Below are 21249 nucleotides of genomic sequence, written 5' to 3'. Positions count from 1 at the left end.
CTCAATAAGAATTCCCATTCCACTGTTGAGCAGCTCTTACCAGCATAACGTTCTTCCTAATGTTGTGCGGCAGCCTTCCTTCGTAGGGGAACCACTCTATCCTTTTGATCATCCTAGTTCATTTTGTGAAGTTTGCTACCAAAATAATAATAATAAATGGAATGCGTTTTGGTGCTTCTCCTTGTCCTAATGCTGGGTGACATATTTTTTTTGCCCCTTGACAGGTCGGTAAGATGCAGTGTGGCTGCATCCCTGAGGGGGTCCCTTCTCTCCCCAGCTCCTACTGGATCTCAGGTGAGGGTTGGGTGGGATGAGGAAGGGGCTCACGCAGTGCGGCATCCCAAGGGGGGTGTCTCAGCTCTGGGGTGGAGCAAGAGGGGGAGAGGCTGGCAGCCCCAAGTCTGCCCAAGAGCTTTCCTCGTTGTTTTTTTCCTCTGCTTTGCGTGCAGGTCTGGCTTTCCCGGACTGGGCCTACAAGGCTGAATCCAGCCCGGGCTCCCGCCAGATCCAGCTCTGGCACTTCATCCTGGAGCTTTTGCAGAAGGAGGAGTTCCGGCACGTCATTGCCTGGCAGCAGGGGGAGTATGGGGAGTTCGTCATCAAGGACCCCGACGAGGTGGCGCGGTTGTGGGGCCGGAGGAAGTGCAAGCCCCAGATGAACTACGACAAGCTCAGCCGGGCCCTCAGGTGAGGGGAGCAGCCAACACAGGTCTTTGCAATGCATCCTGTTCTCATTAAAAGGTCAAGGGACCGCTGACCATGAGGTCCAGTCGTGGCCGACTCTGGGGTTGCGGAGCTCATCTCGCTTTACTGGCCGAGGGAGCCGGCGTACAGCTTCCGGGTCATGTGGCCAGCAGGACTAAGCCGCTTCCGGCGAACCAGAGCAGCGCACGGAAACGCTGCTCACCTTCCCGCCGGAGTGGTACCTATTTATCTGCTTGCACTTTGACGGGCTTTTGAACTGCTGGGTTGGCAGGAGCAGGGACTGAGCAACGGGAGCTCACCCCGTCATTGCGGGGATTCGAACCGCCAACCTTCCGATCAGGCAAGTCCTAGGCTCTATGGTTTCATCCACAGCGCCACACACATCCCCTGTTCTCATTAGGGCGCTTTATATACACCGCGCCCGACAACCATGTTCCTAGGGTGCGTTAGAGCAGGAGGAGCTGTTTCTTCTGTGAGCCTCTTGGGTGTTGCCATCTTGGATTTGTTTGGATGGATATGGAATAACGGAACGGTGGTGTTGGGGGGGACCTCAAAGGCCATCTAGTCCAGCCCCCTGCAATGCAGGAATAGCAACCAAAGAAGGCTGAGGCTACTCAACCTCTGTTCAAAAACTTGCCAACAGCTTCCGAGGGAGCCTGTTCCACTGTGGGACGGCTCTCACCACCAGAAAGTTCTTCCTGATGTTTCTTGCTATTTGAATCTCCTTTCTTGGGCTCCTCCCCTCTGGAGCAGCTGGAACAAGCTTGCTCCACCTTCCCCCTGTCACGTGTTTTAAGATGGCTATCATGTCACCTGTCAGTCTTCTCTTCTCCAGGCTAAACAGACCCAGCTGCCACAACCATTCCTCATATTTTAGTTGTAAGTTGATTGGGATGGCAAACAAGTAATTATTGATGATGATGATGATGGTTGATTTCCAGCAAAGTGCATGGTGGCTGTTGCCCGTTGTTGACAACAAATCCCAGGTGGCAGTGGCCATTGGCTCACCTCAGGTTACTCACTCACCTATACTGGCTGGTTAGGAAGCGTTGGGTGGGCTTTTTTGAAGCATGTGAGTTTCCAGGACAATTTGTTCGCCTTTTTCTCTGTCTGACAATGATCTAACCCTCTTCTGAGGTCTCCCATTGCGGCTTCTGGCTGGCCACTGTGAGAAGAAGGTTCTGATCCAGCAGCCGGGCTCGTCTTACTTTCTTACGTCGCTTCTCCTTTCTCTTCCTTCTTCGCAGGTATTATTACAACAAGCACATCCTCCACAAGACAAAAGGCAAGAGGTTCACCTACAGGTTCAACTTCAGCAAGCTGATCTTCATCAACTACCCGCTGTGGGGCGTCCAGCCTCCTTCTCGGCCGATGTGGACGGCGGCGGCCAGGATGTACCGGCCTCGTGGCGGCGGGAGTCTCAGTGCGCAGACAGAGGTGGGCTCTGGCAGCTGTGTGGAATACATTGAGAGCCTTATCCTCCACAGAAGTGCATTCCATGTTAAATAATAATAATAATAATAATAATAATAATAATAATAATAATAATTTTATTTATACCCTGCCCTCCCCAGCCAAGACCGGGCTCAGGGCAGCTAACACCAGGTAAAAACAATTGTTTGAAATGCAACTTAAAAACAAGATTAAGTACAAAAACTTTTTGGGGATGAAAACGTCAAGCCTTCACCAAGGCTAACTATCCAGACTGGTCCTATGTGGGCCAGAAAAAAGCCAGGGAAGTCCCCAAATAGGAGTTCCATCACAGAAGGAAAAAGGAAAGGGGGGGAGGGGATCAGGCTGATTCCAAGCCAAAGGCCAGATGGAACAACTCTGCCTTACAGGCCCTGCGGAAAGAAATCAGATCCTGCAGGGCCCTGGTCTCAGGAGACAGAGCGTCCCACCAGGCTGGAGCCAGTGTTGAAAAGGCCCTGCCTCTGGTTGAGGCTCATCTGACTTCCTTAGGGCCCGGGACCTCTAGGGTGCTGCTGTTTATGGACCTTAAGGTCCTCCGTGGGGCACAACCCTGAGGGCCTCTCCATTGCCTTGAAAGCCACACCATTCCTCTACAGAAGCTGCATGGTAGGAGCCCTCAGCAACCTCAGGAGGCCCTTCAGCAGAAGTTTGTCATGTAGGTACATGAGAAGAGAGCGGGGCCTTTTCTGTGGTGGTGCCCCGACTGCCTATTGCCTCCTCCACATACACTACCAAGGCTACACCTCGTGCTGCACCTAGGCAACACCTACTGCGTCCTTTACAGCGACAGGCTCAAACCTTTCTATTTCCCCCATCAATTTCAGATGAATTTTAATTCATATTATTTCTTTATTTAATGCATTTATATCCCGAACCTTTCCCACACAAGGAGCTCAAGGTGGTGTATGTGGTTCCCCCTCTGCCCATTTAATCCCCATGACAACCTTGCAAGGCAGGCTAATAATAATATACTAATAATAATTTATTATTTATACCCCGCCCATCTGGCTAGGTTTATCCAGCCACTCTGGGCGGCTTCCAACAAAACACTAAAATACAATAACCTATTAAACATTAAAAGCTTCCCTGAACAGGGCTGCCTTCTGATGTCTTCTAAAAGTCTGGTAGTTGTTTTTCTCTTTGACATCTGCTGGGAGGGCTTTCCACAGGGCGGGTGCCACCACCGAGAAGGCCCTCTGCCTGGTTCCCTGTAACCTCACTTCTCACAGTGAGGGATCCGCCAGAAGGCCCTCGGATCTGGACCTCAGTGTCTGGGCAGAACGATGGGAGATGCTCCTACAGGTATACTGGACCGAGGCCATTTAGGGCTTTAAAGGTCAGCACCAACACTTTGAATTGTGCTCGGAAATGTCCTGGGAGCCAATGTAGGTCTTTCAAGACTGGTGTTATGTGGTCTCGGCGGCTGCCCCCAGTCACCAGTCTAGCTGCCGCATTCTGGATTAATTGCAGTTTCCAAGTCACCTTCCAAGGTAGCCCCATGTAGAGCGCATTGCAGTAGCCCAAGCGGGAGATAACCAGAGCATGTACCACTCTGGCAAGACAGTCTGCGGGCAGGGAGGGTCTCATCCTGCGTACCAGATGGAGCTGATAAACAGCCGCCCTGGACACAGAATTGACCTGCGCCTCCATGGACAGCTGTGAGTCCCAAATGACTCCCAGGCTGCGCACCTGGTCCTTCAGGGGCACAGTTACACAGTTAGGCTGAGAGGCAGTGACTGGCCCATGTCAACTAGCGGGCTTCAATGCCAAGAAGGGATTTGAACCCTGCTGTACCTGTTCCAAATCTGACACTCTTACCACCATACCGGCTCAATTTAAAGTTTGTTTGTTTGTTTATAAATCCCTCCAATATTGTATTGTTGCACAGAGTAGTGATTTGTTTTTTTAAAAAAAATTGAATTTCTTTCTACACCACCCTGAAATGCATTTTTTTGAATAAGAGGTGGTCTGTGTCCATTTTAAAATAAAAAATACTTGGTGATCCCTTTAAAAACTGTCCTGCGGCCCTTCCCTCTTTCCTTCCCAGCTCTTACAGAATATGATGTTTGGCCGAAGGACCTGTCCTGACCACCTGGCCTTCCACAGGTGCGCCCATGACCTGACCCTTGACCTCGAGGACCCCAGGGAGAAGATGGGAGTGGTGGCCACCAGCCCTTGTAAGTGTGCGGGGTGTTACAAAGGCAGGGCTCCTTTGACACCTGGACCCTGAGATTGAGGGAAGTCCAGGTGGTGGTGGTGAGAGAGCAGGGCCTTTTCTGTAGTAGCCCACTCACACACACGCCATTTATAGAATGCTCTCCCTGGTGAGGCCCGCCTGGTGCCAGCCTTGTCATTGTTTTTAGTACCAGGCAAGGACTTGCTTTGTTTTGTTTTCCGGCACATCCTAAAGTAGCCACTTTAAATAACAAAAGAATCTGTTTTTAGTTTATTATTACTTTGACTTTTTGAAAACCTTAAATTGTTGATAGTTTTTCTTATTGATAATTTTATTGTTTTATATTGTTTTTGTAAACTGCTTTGAGGTTGGTTGGGGTTCTTTTTTAGCAATCAAGCATTGTTTATTTTTTTTAAAAGGGAAAAGAAAGTCCAGTTTTTTAAAAAGTATTTATTTAGGATGACAGGAGCATTAATTAGATTAGATTAATTGAGTAATTCATCTCTATCCCGCCCTTCCTCCAAACGAGCCCAGGGAAGGAAACAAATCACGACTGAAACAACGCCATTCTACAGGCAGTTAAAAACAACCTTCTGAAAAGATTGCAGAATTGGTCATGGATATTTATTTTTATTTTTTTAATCCAACAAGAGTAGTGTAAAAAAAACCCCCATTTTTAATCTGGAAGCATTTGTAAATGGCTGTGATAACGTAACATTTCAGCCAGATCAGCTGCTGTGAATCAGAGTGAATTATATTTTTGGAGGCTGAACAGCTGGCTTGGATTGGCAAATTGTTAGCTGGCGGGTCAGTTGTTCCAAGGTGACCTCATGTGGCTCTTTCAGTAGGTCAGCGAGGAAAGGACCACAAACAAACTGTGAGTGACCAGTAAGGGGCCCTGGACTGGACTTGTGGTCTTCTTGCGCCCCCTAGCGGTGGGTTCTGGGTCCAGCCTCTCCTGGCTCAGTTTATGCTTGATCTTTCAGCCTCATTTCCATGGGCAGGAGAGCGTACCAGTTGAAATTATAGGAAGTCCAGCATGGAAGGACTGGGGAGAAATTTTAACTTCCCTCTTTGCCACTGACATGCTAAGTCGCCTTTCCCTTTCACCTCCAAACTTCAGTTTCCTGCTGTAGTCAAAGGTCAAGGGACCCCTGACCATTAGGTCCAGTTGTGGCCGGCTCTGGGGTTGCGGCGCTCATCTCGCTTTATTGGCCGAGGGAGCCGGCGTAGAGCTTCCGGGTCATGTGGCCAGCATTACTAAGCCACTTCTGGCGAACCAGAGCAGCGCACGGAAACACAGTTTACCTTCCCACCAGAGCGGTACCTATTTATCAACTTGCACTTTGACGTGCTTTCGAACTGCTAGATTGGCAGGAGCAGGGACCGAGGAACGGGAGCTCACCCCGTCACGGGGATTCGAACCACCGACCTGATCGGCATGTCTTAGGCTCTGTGGTTTGACCCACAGCGCCACCCGCGTCCCTGCTGTGGTCAAAACATCTCTTTAAAAGAAACAAGCAACAACAACAACAATTTCTCACATTTTGGTTCCACCTCTTTCCATCATGGAAACTGAGTGATGCTGGCATCTTTTTTCACTCTTTCAAAATCATGGGGTGGAGTGAGGGCCGCCCTGTGTACAGGAATTACAGCAAAACACAACTAAAAAATAATAACAATCAAGCCACAGTAATTCTGCAGGTTTCAGACAAGGGACATTCTCAGCCATACCTGGAGATGTTGGGGATGGAACCTAGGACCTTCTGCATGTAAATCCAATGCTCTGCTGTTGAGATACAGTGGTTCCCCTTAAAACGAAGTAAGATTCTAGTCCTCATGATTCTGAATAAAGTGCTGATTTAAATATGCATGCAAAGCTCAGCCACTGAGCTGCGGCCCCTATACACAAATGCACGTGCTTGTATTAATCAAACAGTATTACCTTCCACCAGATTAACTGGGGGAACTAGTCTTTAGCTGATAGATCAGTTAAAGTTTGCAGCTCTTAGAATAATGTTACAAATAGACAAGTCATTTTTAAAAGCCTGGATATGCCTTTTCACTTAAGACGAGTGCTGGATCAGGCCAATGGCCCGTCTAGTCCAATAGCTTGTTCTCACCATGGGCAGCCTGATGCCTTTGGAAGCCTGAAAGCTGGACGTGAGCAGCATCCTGTCCACCTGTGACTCGTATTCAGAGGCAGGGCGCCTCTGACTCTGAAGGTGGAACAGAGCCACTGTGGCTAGCAGCCGATGACAGCCTGGCCCTTCATGATTGATCTAATCCTCTTTAGTTGACACTTTGGGTCTCTTCCAGTTCTAAAATTCTTCTAAAGCCATCCAAATAACTTGCCATTTTTTTGCTTTTAACTGTTCTGGGGACTGTGCCTTCCTTGTTTTCTTTTTCTTTCCTTCTTTCCTTCCTTCCGTGGGAGCCAGCGTGGTGTAGTGGTTAAGAGCGGTGGGCTCGTAATCTGGGGAACTGGGTTCACTTCCCTGCTCCTCCACCTGCAGCTGCTGGGTGACCTTGGGCCAGTCACACTTCTCTGAAGTCTCTCAGCCCCACTCACCTCACAGAGTGTTTGCTGTGGGGGAGGAAGGGAAAGGAGAATGTGAGCCGCTTTGAGACTCCTCAGGGTAGTGATTGTTAGGATATACAGTGGTACCTCGGGTTACAGACGCTTCAGGTTACAGACGCTTCAGGTTACAGACACCGCTAACCCACAAATAGTAACTCAGGTTAAGAACTTTGCTTCAGGATGAGAACAGAAATTGTGTGGTGGCAGCAGGAGGCCCCATTAGCTAAAGTAGTGCTTCAAGTTAAGAACCGTTTCAGGTTAAGAATGGACCTCCGGAACGAATTAACCCGAGGTACCACTGTAGTTCTATTCTACCTTAAAAGGGTCAGGCATGACTGTTGTGTATCACATGCCCGTTTGCACCCAGCACAGTCTGCTGGGAACTTCCATTTTGTATGTTGCTTTTGCTACACTGCTGTTTTGCCGGAGACAAAGGGATGCAGACATGTTTTCCTTCATTCCTGAACTATGCTGAATAAATGCTGTAAATATGCTTGCACATTTCTCTGTCCGACTCATCTGCTGTGTGATGATTTACACACTCTGCTGACAGAGTGTGCATTGGTCTCTAAACATATCTGAGGCTCGTGTCGCTGTTTGATGCTGTCCTAAGGAAGACCGGCTGCCGGCCAGTGGCTGGAGCCAGCTGGGGGCCTGCCTGATGCCCACCTGATGCCCCCATCTTCTCGGCAGTATCCCAACTGTGATAAAGCGGGACACCAAATCCAAACTCTTCTTCTTCCTTCCTTCCTCTCTTCCTCTCCAGGTCTTGGGTCCATCTCACCTTCTTGCATCTTCAACTCCTGCTGCTGCTTCCGAGCCCAAGAGAAATGCCGCCCTCTGGCCGCGTTCCCCACACCCCTCCCTCACCCAGGATTTGCCCCCCACACTGGCCGGCAGCTCTGCCCAGGGCTACCCCAGCAGTACCCCCTCTCCAACCCGCCTTGCTTTGCTGCTGCCAGTAGTCACTTTTTCCACCGGGGAGGCCAGCCTGGCATGCCCTTAGAGGAGAGAGCGCTGTTCCCAAGCCAGCTGGCCAACCCCAAAGCACAACATCTCCTGGTGGCCATGGACTCTCCCGCCAGGAAGTCGGGAGGAGGAGCTTTTCCTGGGCTGGAATTGCTGCCTGACTCTCCCCTGTCATCTTGGGAGGAAGAAGAGATGCAGCAGGAGGTTCGTCATGGCGCTCGTCTCCTTGGCGAGGCCTGCCTTGGGGTCAAGGCTGAGATGGCACTGGTGGAGGCCAGGTCCTGCGGCAAACTGTTTGTGGGTCCCTGTGCGGCAGGGAAAGCTCAGCACGGCTCCTCACAACTCAGCAACCTCCAGCCAGCTGGTGCCCCAAACACCGTTGGCCCTGGTTTTAGGCCAGTGGCTGGTGGGAAACCTGACTGGGCCATGCCCTCTCCGCAAGTTTGAGCAAAGGTCTTTCTTTCTCTCTCTTTCTTCATGGAAGAACCCCCACACAGCTGAACTCCTGCCTCTCTGCTCCAAATCAATCATAGCTTCAGGTCTCGTTTCCTTGCAAAGTCAACAGCACAGAATTTCCTGATCCCCAAACCAAAGAGAAGCTGCTTGCCTGGGCAGACTTGTGCGATGGAATGACCACGTGGCGCAAAACAGGACTCTGTGTCTCTGGGATGCAGTTCTGCCCAGCGAACCAAAGTCTGAAAGCTCCCAGAAATAAACCAAGAAAGTTTGCGTATAGATCAGCCAAAGTTCACTCCTCCTTGCTAAAAGCTGCCTGTATCTATGCGTGCATGTTTAATAAAGAATACCTGAGAACACTCCTGATCCGGTTGATGGCCTGATTCTGGGGTCATGAGATGGCCTTTCATTCCTGATTTGATTGGCCCCAGCCTGACACCTTTTCTGGGTGCTAAATTGCCGACAGAATAGGAGCACCTGCCATGTGTAGGATGGTGATTCCTGCATCGCAGGGGGTTGGACTAGATCAGGCGTCCCCAACCTTCGGCCCTCCAGATGTTTTGGACTACAATTCCCATCATCCCTGGCCACTGGTCCTGTTAGCTAGGGATCATGGGAGTTGTAGTCCAAAACATCTGGAGGTCCGCAGGTTGGGGGTGCCTGGCCTAGATGACCTTGGAGGTACATCCCAACTCTACAATTCTGATTCCGTGATTGTTTATCCACAAGCCAGAATGTTGCCAAGTTTCCCTAATATGACAGGACCCTGGTGGGGGCGGGGGCTGAGGGATACCTCCCTCCTAGAACCATAGAATTGCAGAGTTGGAAGCTTTTAATGTGTGACATTTTTGTTAAGTTGTGGGAGAACATATCAAACGACACGGCGATTCTTCAAACAGCTCTTGTTTATTCACAGGCCAGAACAGAACTGAACTGAAGGGTTCAGCCAGCCTGCTTATATAGAGCTCCACTAGAATGCAACAGTAACCACTTTCTGTAACTATCTAATCACTGAATGTCACTTTCGATCCCTTATTTGCATATGTGGACCTGAGTGAAAACTATCTACAGTATCCCCCTGCTGGCCCAGGGTGAGAACCTCAGTACATAACAATTTTAATGTATTTTTTATCTTTGTTGGAAGCCACCCAAAGTGGCTGGGGAGACAAATATTAAATTATTATTATTATTATTATTGCTACTACTACTACACTCAAGGGTCATCTAGTCCAACCCCTGCAATGCAGGAATCATGGGTAAAGAATCCCTGACAGATGGCCACCCAGCCCTCCGTAAACTAATGGACACTGTGTGTCTGTTTGTGTGTGTGTTGCATGTTATTTATATTTCCTTGGAGCAAATTGCGAAAGATATATAGGTCATCTATTTGAAATCCCTGCTCTGCTTAACTGAGCAAACCAGAACACTTAGCTTAAAGAGCCTTAAACCTCTCTCTGTTTGGCCACTCACTTGTGGGAATTATTCTTTTATATATTTTACATAAATTGTACATTATGAAAGAGAATGAGAGAGAAGGTTGTTGATGTGCATAATATTCAAGGAAGACCAACAGGAAGACAGTTCCCTGCCCTCAGGAACTTACAGTTTAAAATCTGAGAGACAGGTGGAAGGCAAGAAAATGACTCTGAGGGTAAACAAGGAAGAACACAGGCTCATCTCAGTTACACCTAATTCCTATTGATGCCAGCAGGGTAGGATTTTGTGGGCCCCAGTCAGCTACAGGACTGCCTTTCCTTTGGGGAAGGGTCACAGCTCAGTGGTTAGAGCCTCTGTCCCTGGACTTAATCCCCAGTCTCCAGGTAGGACTGGGAATATTCCCCACCTGAAACCCTGGGAAGCCTCCTGCCAGGAGACGATATTGAGCTAGATGGACAAATCATCTAAGTCAGTGTAAGGCAGATGCGCCTGTTTTCTGCCTTGCCTCTTGGAAGAGCGGCTATCAATACTGTAGGGTTTTTTTTAGAAGAGATGCAGCTGCTGTCTTTTTGCAGAAGTCGCCTCATCACTGCTGAGAGTCTTCCCCACCGCACAGAATCCTGCATCCTGGCTGCTCCTGTCTTACCTGGGCAGGTGAGGGTGCTTTTTACTGGCTGGTCTGTTGCAAAGGTGGGTAAGGAATGAATTGACAGGGAAGAGAGTGATTGGCATGGCCACAGGATAAAGCGAGAGATGGGAGGTAGACATGTCACAACCGGGACAGCAAAGCTTTCAGGATTCCAGACCAAAGGCCCAATTACTTTGATTTCAGGCCGGGAAATGTGTTCAGCCTGAGGGCCGAATTCCATTCTGGACCACCTTCCAGGGGCCATATGCCAGCAGTGGGAGGGGTCAGAGGCCAGAGTGGGTGAGGCAATGTATTTAAGTTTTACACCTGTGCTGCAGCCCACCCCACCCCCACCCCTCTATTCTCCATCCAGGCCAACGATTCCAACTCTCTGATCTATGTTCAAGAGGCATTATGAGTTCAAGGTCACAATTCAGGCCAGGCAAAAACACCCAAGGAGGGTACAAAGCAGGGACAGTGAGAGGTGCATCCTGGGGAGAGTTTGGAGGGCCAGAGAGAGAGGTTTAAAGGGCCACACCCCTAGCCCCTGGGGCCAGGGGTTCCCACACACACTCTAGTACAAAAGTAGCTGCTTATACCTGGCCTGCAAAAAAAAGGAGGGTGAAAATTCCATTTTGACTAAGAACCAATTATGAAAGATAGCAGTTATCCTTGTAGGCCCCTATAAAACCGAGGGGCGGCTCTCCCATAGCTACCTCTGGGGGTTTCTGAGGGGTGGTTCGGGCCAGTCACCTATCACAGCAACTAGACTGCTGGGCAGAAGGACATCAGCATCCCCTGGTGACCATCTGGGGTCACTGCAAACATTGCTCCCGGGCACCTGGCAGGTGAGGGAGGCCTGCAAAGCAGCGTGCAAAAGAGCTGGGGGACCATCACTCTGCAATCCCAGGTGGGTTCATCCCCAAATGTCCAGTCCAAGATGACTAAAAGGGGCTACTTAATAGGCCTATTAATTTTTTATTTTTTAAAGGAAATGGGAATGTGGACTGTCTTCCGTTCTGGCTATTGATTGATTGATTGATATATTTATTTAACTGAATCATTTATCATCTGCACTTCCATAAAAGTGTAGCAAAGTGGTCTACTACAGCATATACCGGGCTCTTTGAACTGTTTCCATTCTAGTTGGCCACTATAAAAACTGCTATGTAACTCTAGGAACTGGTACCTGAATTTGCTTGTTTTTCTCTCCCCCCCCCTTTTTTTTCTCACCTCTTCGATTCTAATCCTGTGGTCAGAGACTGCCAGCCTTGCTTGTATTTATCGTACATATGTCATTCCGGAAACATTTTCATTTGAGGAGTGGAGTAAAAAACTTAATTTAAATGAATAGCAAAACTGCCACAGCTCTCCCACCCGAATCCTGGGAGTTGTAGTTTAAAAACACGGTTTTAACAAGGAGTCCGTAAGTGACTGTGGAGGCCAATTCTGGGTCCCCACGTCCTTCCACAATGGGGAGTGTTAAGTTGTGGGTGAACATATCAGACGACACAGCGATTCTTCAAACAGCTCTTGTTTATTCACAGGCCAGAACAGAACTGAACTGAAGGGCTCAGTCAGCCTGCTTATATAGAGCTCCAGTACCACGTTACTGTAACAACTTTCTAAAACTATCCAATCTTTTTACAGATAGGTAGCCGTGTTGGTCTGCCATGGTCAAAACAAAATAAAAAAATTCCTTCCAGTAGCACCTTAAAGACCAACTGAGTTAGTTCTAGGTATGAGCTTTCGTGTGCATGCACACTTCTTCAGATACACTGAAACAGAAGTCACCGGACCTTTCTATATAGTGAGAAGGTGGGGAGGGGTATTACTCAGAAGGGTGGTGGGAATGGGTGATTGGCAGATAACCAATCACCGCTATCATCGTTACAGCCGCATCTGCTCCAATTCTACAGACAGAGACTCTCACCTAAGAGATCTACAGCAAACCTTTTTAGAACTAAAATACCCAGCAGATGAAGTTAGACAACAGATCAACAGAGCCAGACTGATACCCAGAGAGAACTTGCTGCAAGACAGACCCAAAAAAGAAAATAACAGAACACCTCTAGTCATCACATACAGCTCCCAAGTTAAAACAGTACAACGCATCATCAGAGATCTACAACCTCTCCTGGACAATGACAGTTCTCTTTCTCAAGCTCTGGGAGGAAGACCTTTCATTGCCTCCAGACAGCCCCCCAATCTTAAACAACTCCTAACCCACAATAATACTATAACCAGACTTAACACGGACACTGGCACCAGAGCCTGCAATAAACCCAGATGCCAACTTTGCTGCCACATACACCCGGACAACACCATTACTGGCCCCAACAACATCACACATACCATCTCGGGACTATTTAATTGCTCATCGTCTAACATTGTGTATGCCATAAAATGCCAACAGTGTCCTTCAGCTCTCTATATTGGACAAACAGGCCAGACCTTACGCCAAAGAATAAATGGACATAAATCCGACATCAGGAACCACAAGACAGAAAAACCAGTAGGAGAACACTTCAATCTCCCAGGACATTCTATACAAGATCTCAAAGTAGCTGTTCTATTACAAAGGAATTTCAGAAATAGACTGGAAAGAGAAGCTGCTGAATTGCAACTTATCACCAAACTTAAAACTATGGAGAGACCTGGTTTGAATAAAGACATTGGATTCTTATCTCATTATACATGACAAAGCCATTTTTCACCTTCTCACCCCTTGCTTTTTCCTGTTAGACCTATTGCAGTCGTTAAGAGTCGTCAACAGGCTCATCGCAGCTATCTGCCAATCACCCATTCCCACCACCCTTCTGAGTAATACCCCTCCCCACCTTCTCACTATATAGAAAGGTCCGGTGACTTCTGTTTCAGTGTATCTGAAGAAGTGTGCATGCACACGAAAGCTCATACCTAGAACTAACTCAGTTGGTCTTTAAGGTGCTACTGGAAGGAATTTTTTTATTTTGTTTTATCCAATCTTTGAATGTCACTTTCGATCCTTCATTTGCATACAAACTATCCAGTCACTGAACGTCACTTTCGATCCTTCATTTGCATAACTATCTACAGTATCCCCCTGCTGGCCCAGGGTGAGAACTTCAGTACAAAACAGGGACATTGTTTCTGGGTGGGAGTTGATCCCGGTGTGGATTTGCCAAGCATGCCTTCCTCTTAGCATGTTTCTCCCTTGCGTCCTGAGTTCGAGTGTCTTCAAAGCCCAGGACACCTTTGGGAAAGGACTACTTATAAACGCCATCTCCAACTTCTTGAAAGATGCCCTCAAGGGTGTCTCTGGAAATTTTTACACATCACTTGGGAAGGCAGACGAACTAATACCAGTGTACTGGAAGAAGCAAAGATCACCAGTGTTGAAGCAATGGTTCTTCAACATCAACTTTGTTGGACTGGCCGTGTTGGATGCCTGATGATCATCTTCCAAAGCAACTACTCTATTCCGAACTTAAAAATGGAAAGAGTAATGTTGGTGGTCAACAAAAGAGGTTTAAAGACTGTCTCAAGGCAAATCGAAACACTGACAACTGGGAAACACTGGCCTGCGAGTGCTCCAGTTGGAGAACAGCCTTTCCCCCAAGAATTACACGCCTAGCGACTCACCCTTATAACACATTAAAAAAACCTGACGTCTGAACCCCACCAACCCAGAGAAGATATTGGGCAGAAGAGCAATGGAAGTCCCTCACGAATTCTCCTCGTGGGAAACAGGGAGAATTGGGCCAAGGAAAGGCTTCCCTTAGGCCTGGCCGGCCCGGCCATTAGGCAGCAGGGTGAGGCGACTGCCTCAGGCGGCGGACACAGAGGGGTCAGCCAGGTGTCGGGGGACAAATGATGCTAAATTCTCGAGAATAATATTTTCGAGAATATTCTCGAGAATACTCTCGATTAATGAGAATATTAGAGAATTTTCATTTAAAATAGGAGAATATTCCTTTTAATGCATTGAAAATGATATAAATTTAAGGCATTGAAAGTGATATAATTAGCTAATATACATGTTTATTCATGGGTAAACTTGTTCAGATGGCAACCAAAAACTGTACAGGTACTTTTCTTCACTAGGGCAATGCATTGAATTCACATTCTTTGATTTTTTGCACCAAACTTGAAAATTCAACGTGAATGACTTGCGTTAATTACTAAGCCTGCCACTAACCGTATATTTACCATCAACTTTGAATTCTAATTATATTGTGTATGTATGAAATGTAGCTTTTAAAGTAAAAGGAATATAAAAAAAACCCTCAGGTCCGCTACTTGAGTATGTTCTTTAATAAGCATATCTACATGGTACAGTATTTCCAGGGCAACACTAATAAAATCAACATAAAGTTTAAAACAAATGCTGTTATTTCCAGAAAATAAAACACAAATAATCAGTAATGACAAGTTACATAACATCAGAAATGCCCATTACTATCTGTTTAGACAAGTAAGGCAACACACAACATATTTAAATTATAACTTATAAATTGTCACAAGAAAGACATTTATTTAAAAAATAGGCTTTAAGTAACAGTTTGTGGAGAATAATCCCCAGAGAATTTTCTAGCAGAGAATATTCTCGAGATTATTTTCATTCTCGAGAATATTCTCACCTCACCACATTTGTTTCATTTTTAAAAAAACACCTGATTGCTTATCACCCTCCTTTATGTTTTCAGCTGTTTGTATTTCAGCTGTAAGCCGCCTCGTGTCCCTGCCACAATATTAATACATATAATATTAATATTAATAATAATAATAACAGGCGGTGGACGATTCACAAGGAAATGAAAAGATCGCAATAAGATTGTTTCATTTTCTTTCTAGGTATATAAAATTTGTATATAATTTTTGTATACATGTTCGAAATTATATTATAGTAAGTCCCGTAATGTAATATGACAACGTTCACCGTTGTAATATAAGAATGTTAACAAATAAAAAAAATGCAAATTTAAAAAAAAGAGTAGAAGGGAATGCTGGGGGTGGTGTGTTTTTTTTTTTTTGGGTGGGGATATATTTTCCTTTGCCTCGGGCAACCCCAAATGTCTTGGGGCCGGCCCTGTCCTTAGGCTGTCCCTGAGGGGACTGGGGCGGCCATGAGGCTGGGGCTGGAGCAGGATTGGGGCATTTCTGGGGGGCAGAAGCTGCCTTGCTGAAGAGACCCACTTTCCCCCCCAGACATTTGACACCCCATAAGAGATATTTTAGGGTCTTTTCTAATCTCTTGAATAGTGTATTTTAATAATGCATTTTAAAAGCTGTTTTGACCCGCCCTTTCCAGACCTCATGGTGAAGGGCGGGTGAGAAATGGAATATAATAAGATTAATGCTATACCGGAGGGGTAGATGGGTGACTTTTTTGACAAAAACTCTGTTTCTCCCCTCACTCTGAAAGGAATATTTGCCCACCCCCTCAATTCAGTCACCTCAGCGCTCATGTTTTGAGGGGTCAACTGAATTATTCCTGTTCTTATGGTGTTATTATTTCATAAGATTTATACACAGCTTGATCGGAAACAAACCCCAAACCCTGAAAGCAGCTTGCAGAAAGAAAGATTTTTTAAAAATTAAAATTACGAATAAGAAGAATGAATAACCATTTGAGACTTTCAAAAAGTTAAAATGAGTTGTGGCGGATGATGCTGAGAGCCTGAAGTCTCTGGATTCAGGTGAAAATGTATGAACACAGGTCAATAATATAACCGGTCGGACAGTGGCGTAGCGTGGGTTGTCAGCACCCGGGGCAAGGCAAGTTATTTGAGCCCCCTAACCCGTGGATTTGCGCCCCCTAACCCTAACCCCCCGATGTTGTGCCCGGTGCGGCCGGCCCCCCCTGCACCCCCACGCTACGCCACTGCGGTCGGAGCAGAGATGGGCAGGAGAGGCACTCTGTGCATGCTCAGAGGAAGAGGGATCAAGGGATCAAGCCAGACCCCCCCTCATTGGGGAGGGAAACTGACAGGGCTGCCGAAATAACAGGAATAAAGGACATTTCATCCACCTCAAACTCTTCCCAAACTTTTCTCCTCCCTGTCACATAGCAAAACTGTAAGCTCATGAAGGCAGGGAACCCTTTTTTTTCTTCTTTTTTTTTTGAAAGGGGGCCCTGGCCCATGGATCTCTGGACATGGAATAATAAGAATAATAAGATAATTTCATTTATGGATGTTTTACAAAATAAGCAATAGGAACAATCGTAATAGTACAGTTTTATTTGCGGGTGCTTTACCAAATTGCAGGTGATATCCTTGAAGTAATTGGAAAGGCGGCAACAACTTTTTTTAATGGACGATTCACAAAAAGGCAGGTGTCTATGTAACAGTCACATCTTTTCTCTGTGTATTTGTGGTGATGGATGAGTAATAGTATTAGACAGTGCTTTTTACTTAAAAAAATGTTTAGGGGTACTCTCGTCTTGTCTCAAGAGAATCACCATTTTATAGTTGAGACCGGGGAAATGAACTGTACAGTAAATGGACAAAAGTATGAAGATTCACAAAATGTTTAGGGGGATGCATCATCGTCCGTCCCCCCCCCATGCACTGATATTAGACCGATCATATTCCCCGCTTACCATTCCCCACTGAACTCGTTGGGACTTACTTCTGAGTAGACCCAGCTAGGGGGATTGAGTGTTATCACTGTTTAACTGTTTTCAGTTCTGAAATTTAAATGCTTGTCACCTGCCCTGGGACCTGTTAGTGAAGGGCAGCTAATAATAATAATACCAGTTATTATACAGAATAGTGCCAGGGCAGACACTTTGTCCAGCCAGCCATCCCTTGCCTCTCCTTCTTGGAAAAGACCTGACATTTGGGAATCTGATCTTGCGCGCTGATATCAGGCCAGATCCACCCCTAATAAATGCAGGGACAGCAAGGAAAACAGTTGTTGACCTTAGTGCACGCCGAGTGCCGGGTCCGGGACATAGCTGTCAACGTTTCCCCTTTTTTAAGGGAAATCCCCATATTCCCAATAGGATTCCTCGCAAGAAAAAGGCAAAGTGGACACCTATGGCTCCGGGATTGCTTCTGCGGGATTTCCCTGCGCTGCAGCAGCGCGTTGGACCAGATGCCTCTTTGACCCTCTTCCAGATCTACAGGTCTCTTAACATAGCTGTCCACTTTCCCCTTGCGAGGAATCCTATTCGGGATAAGGGAATTTCCCTTGGGAAAAGTTGACAGCTGTGTCTCTTAGCACAATAAATAATAGCATTAATGACGATGCAGGAAAGAGACGGGGACTATTGAGGATTAATCATTAACCCACGAATTAAGAATCCATGGAAGGCTTTGCAAAAAGCCGCGCCACAGGCTCCCCGGTGCATGCACAGAAAAGCCATTGCATTGATCCTAATGTTGTTATTGACGATGAGGATGAGGATGATAATGGGGGGGGGTCTCTCCTCCTCCTCTTCCTCCCCCCCTCCCACCTGCTGCAGAAGGATCCCTCCTGCAGGAGAGGAGAAGGAGGCAGAGAGGGGAGGGATTAGCTGGGAAGGAAGGAGACGGAGGGAGGGCGAAGCTTAAGCCGGGGAGCCTTTCCGTCCGTGCCCCCCCCTCCTTGCAAAAGCAGCAGCCTTGAGCTGGAAGGAAAAGAAGGAGGAGGAGGAGGAGGAGGAAGAGGAAGGAGAGGCAAGGAGCCCAGGGAGGGAGGGAGGGAGGGAGGGAGGAGAGGTCGCCTGCGCCCTGGCTGCTGCCGCTGCGCCCCCCTTGCTTTCCCTTTTGCGCTCTGCGCCCTCCTTCCTTCCTTCCTCCCTCCCTCCTTCCCTCCTTCCCTGCCGCCCCTCCCTCTTGTTTAGGGCCGGGGGGGGGGCCTGGGCAGGGCTGCCTCCTCCCGAGAGGGGTGGGGAAGCGGGGCTGGGAAAGGCTGGGGCTCGGAGGTCTGCAACTAGGCCTCGCCTTCCCGGGGAGAAAAGGGAGGAAAAACCTCGCCGGAGGAAGCGCAGCCAAAGGGAGGTGGTTTTGCTGTGTTTTTAAAGTAGTGGTAGTGAGAATACAGCCCTTGGGAGGCAGGCAGGGCTTGCAAAGGGGGGGGGGTGTTTCTAGGCCATTGCACCGAGAGGGCAGGGGGAGAATTCCCCCTCCAGGGGTAGGAAAAAGAGGAGGAGGCGCTGCTGCTGCAGAGGCAGAGATGGTGGCTGGTGCAAGGAGGGGGCTTTGCTTGCAGCCGCCTCCCCCCCTCTCCGGGCTGATGTGTTTGTCCTTCCTCTTGCCCTGCAAAGATCCAGAGGACTGAGGAGGAGGAGGAGGAGAAGGAAAAAGGAGGAAAAAGAAGAAGAAGGAGGAGGAGAGGAAAGGGGACGCGCCCGCCCGCCCGCCTCTTCCATGGAGGGTCCCTTCTCCGCTCATTCATTTCTGGAGCTGCGTCTCAGGAGCTGCAAAAGGAGGCTGCTGCCCTTCCGAGGGAAGCTGGGCGAGAGGTAGAGAGGAGGCGAGGAGAAAACAACTTCGGAGGACATTTTCCTTTTCCTTTCTTTTTTTGCAAGGAGGCTTCTTCACGACAAGGACCCCAGACCTCCCCTTCCCCACCCCTTTCCCTCCCCTCCCCTCCCTTCCAGCACCCCCTCCCCCAGGCCACATTCTGGGTTTGTGTGTGTATTTCTTTACTTAATTTATTCCCCTCTCTGTCTTGCCCTCTCTCTGCACGACAGCTTTGTGTTATGGGATATGTGTGTGTATATGTATACATATACATACATAGATATATATCCCCTGTGTTTTCCCCCAAGAAATAATTAAGAACCCCCTTTTTTATTTAAATGATCGAACTGGACGTTGGCACTGCACATTTTTAATTTATTTTTTCAAGATTCTGAGGAGCGAGGAAACCGAAGCGCAGGAAAGAGAAAAGCAACTGATTTGAGAGGATAAGTTGGTCTCATCTCCCTCTCTCTCTCTCTCTTTACTACTTAAAGAGAAAAGGCCGCAGCGTAAAAGCCCGATATTTTATTCCGTCTGTGTTGTGTGTGTGTCTCTCTCTCGCTGCAAACAGAAGAACAGCTGGTAAAACTGGATTATAAGGATGTTTTGATCTGTGTTTTGCAGTTAAGACTTTAATATTTGGATGGGAATCTCTGCCTCTGTTCCAGTTGGCTCTTCCGATCCCGTTCATAACCTTGAAAAAAGTTTTTTTGGGGGGAGATAGAGTGGGAGAGTTAATTTGAAAAGGAGAGTCGTCAAGAAGAAGAAGAGGAGGAAAAAGAATAAGAAGAACCAGGTCCTGCAAGGGCTGGGGGACATGCCTGGAGAATACAAACCCCGGGAGGTGATGGACTGGCAGAACCCAGGCTCTTGACTGCAGGAGGAGAAATCACTTTTCCCTTCTTGTCTCTCTCTTCCTGGGGAGAGGGAAGGAAGATTTGCAGCGGAAATCATTTTCGCCAGGAAGAAAACGACGCCCCCCACCTCCCGCACCCAGGTAGCCAAAGACCCAGGGTGAGCCCCCTGGTGTGCTGGATTTGACCGCAAGCCATGAACATGAGGCCACCTCAGACTGCACTGGACAGGTAGGTGATGATGGTTGGGTTTTTTTGGGGGGGGGTTAGTGGTGGTGCTGGGTTTGCTCAACGTCGCCTTTCCTTGTGGTTGAGGTTCGGTGGCTGCTGGTCGATTTATGAATGGGTGAGCGTAAGCCCGTGCGGGGGAAGGAAGGATGGCCGGAGCCCAGATGGCTGGTGGGTTGGCCTTCGCTCAAGACGCTGGTAATGGTCATGCGACTTGGCCCTGCCGAGGGGGGAATGCCCTGCCTGGCTTTCTCTTTCTCTGCCTCTATTGCAGATTCATTTGGGTTGATCCTTCAGTGCCTTGAAGCAGCTGAACTTTATTCGAGTTGTCCCCCGCCACCCGACATTGCATTCCAGCTTCCTCTGTTTGTTTGGTCCATGGAGGCTATGGTGGTTTTCAAACTTGGTGCCAGGGAATTCTGGGAGGTGTCTAGAGATGGGCAGATCAAGAAGAGCCTGTCTTCTGCGACCTATCTACTCGCTATTCCAAGGGGGGCGGTGGTGGTGTCCCTCCAGACTGCAACTTCCATCAGCCCCGGCCGATGAGAATTGTATTTCCAGTATCTTGAGGGCACCTCCTGCAGCATAATGTGGGTGCCATAGCTGAGCACAGAGTGTGTTCTGGGGTGCCCTGTTGAGTCACTTGGGGTTATGTTGAGATCCACATGGGATGCAGGTGGCGCTCCACAGAGCCTAGGACTTCCCGATCAGAAGGTCGGCGGTTCGAATCCCCGCGACGGGGTGAGCTCCCGTTGCTCGGTCCCTGCTCCTGCCCACCTAGCAGTTCGAAAGCACGTCAAACTGCAAGTAGATCAATAGGTACCGCTCCGGTGGGAAGGTAAACGGCGTTTCCGTGCGCTGCTCTGGTTCGCCAGAAGCGGCTTGGTCCTGCTGGCCACATGACCCGGAAGCTGTACGCCAGTTCCCTCAGCCAATAAAGCGAGATGAGCGCCGCAACCCCAGAGTCGGCCCCGACTGGACCTAATGGTCAGGGGTACCTTTACCTTTACCTATGTTGAGATCCAGGTGGCCAGGGCTCTGCATGGACTAAGTTTGCTCCATAGAGCACCCCCCAGAATTCTTAACAATACACAAGGATTCCCTGGCAGGTAGGTCAATGGTGTGGGAACTATCCAGCCTGGAGGTAGAGAGTCTGGAACGCCCAAACATCCCACATAGGGCCCACTTTGTGATAAACCTCACTGACGAAGCAGCAACCTGGTGTGATCCCATCTATGCGCCAGACGAGTTGCAACAACCTGGCTGTCACCACCCTAAACATCATCGTGTGGCCGGTGATGTGAACC

The 21249-nt window shown here is 48.2% G+C and overlaps 3 protein-coding genes across 7 annotated transcripts in view; 2 read left to right on the top strand and 1 right to left on the bottom strand.

Moving 5' to 3' along the window:
- MRPL24 (mitochondrial ribosomal protein L24) overlaps positions 1-21249 on the bottom strand; it is a 291126-nt gene that overhangs the window by 56531 nt on the left and 213346 nt on the right. The window lies entirely within an intron of this gene.
- Positions 311-8391, top strand: LOC309330783 (uncharacterized protein; the record flags this gene model as incomplete). The annotated part of the gene is made up of 4 exons (XM_081842636.1): positions 311-687; positions 1953-2142; positions 4226-4355; positions 7702-8391. 4 exons carry the CDS (start codon positions 311-313, stop codon positions 8349-8351), a joined length of 1347 nt encoding a protein of 448 aa, XP_081698762.1. The 3' UTR covers positions 8352-8391.
- The window catches only part of ARHGEF11 (Rho guanine nucleotide exchange factor 11), a 64823-nt gene continuing 61427 nt past the window's right edge, over positions 17854-21249 (top strand). For 3 of the 5 annotated variants that reach the window (XM_081840816.1, XM_081840817.1, XM_081840814.1), the window contains exon 1: positions 18107-19945. In XM_081840816.1, coding sequence (XP_081696942.1) covers positions 19911-19945 — 35 coding nt within the window. In that variant the 5' untranslated portion in view covers positions 18107-19910. Of the gene's footprint in view, positions 18072-18105; positions 19946-21249 lie in introns of those variants that run through there. The other 2 variants (XM_081840813.1, XM_081840815.1) reach the window with 2 other exon arrangements.

Source organism: Podarcis erhardii (assembly GCF_964252035.2).
Source record: "Podarcis erhardii genome assembly, chromosome: 15".
NCBI lineage: Eukaryota > Metazoa > Chordata > Lepidosauria > Squamata > Lacertidae > Podarcis > Podarcis erhardii.
This window is presented reverse-complemented; position numbering and strand designations above follow the sequence as displayed.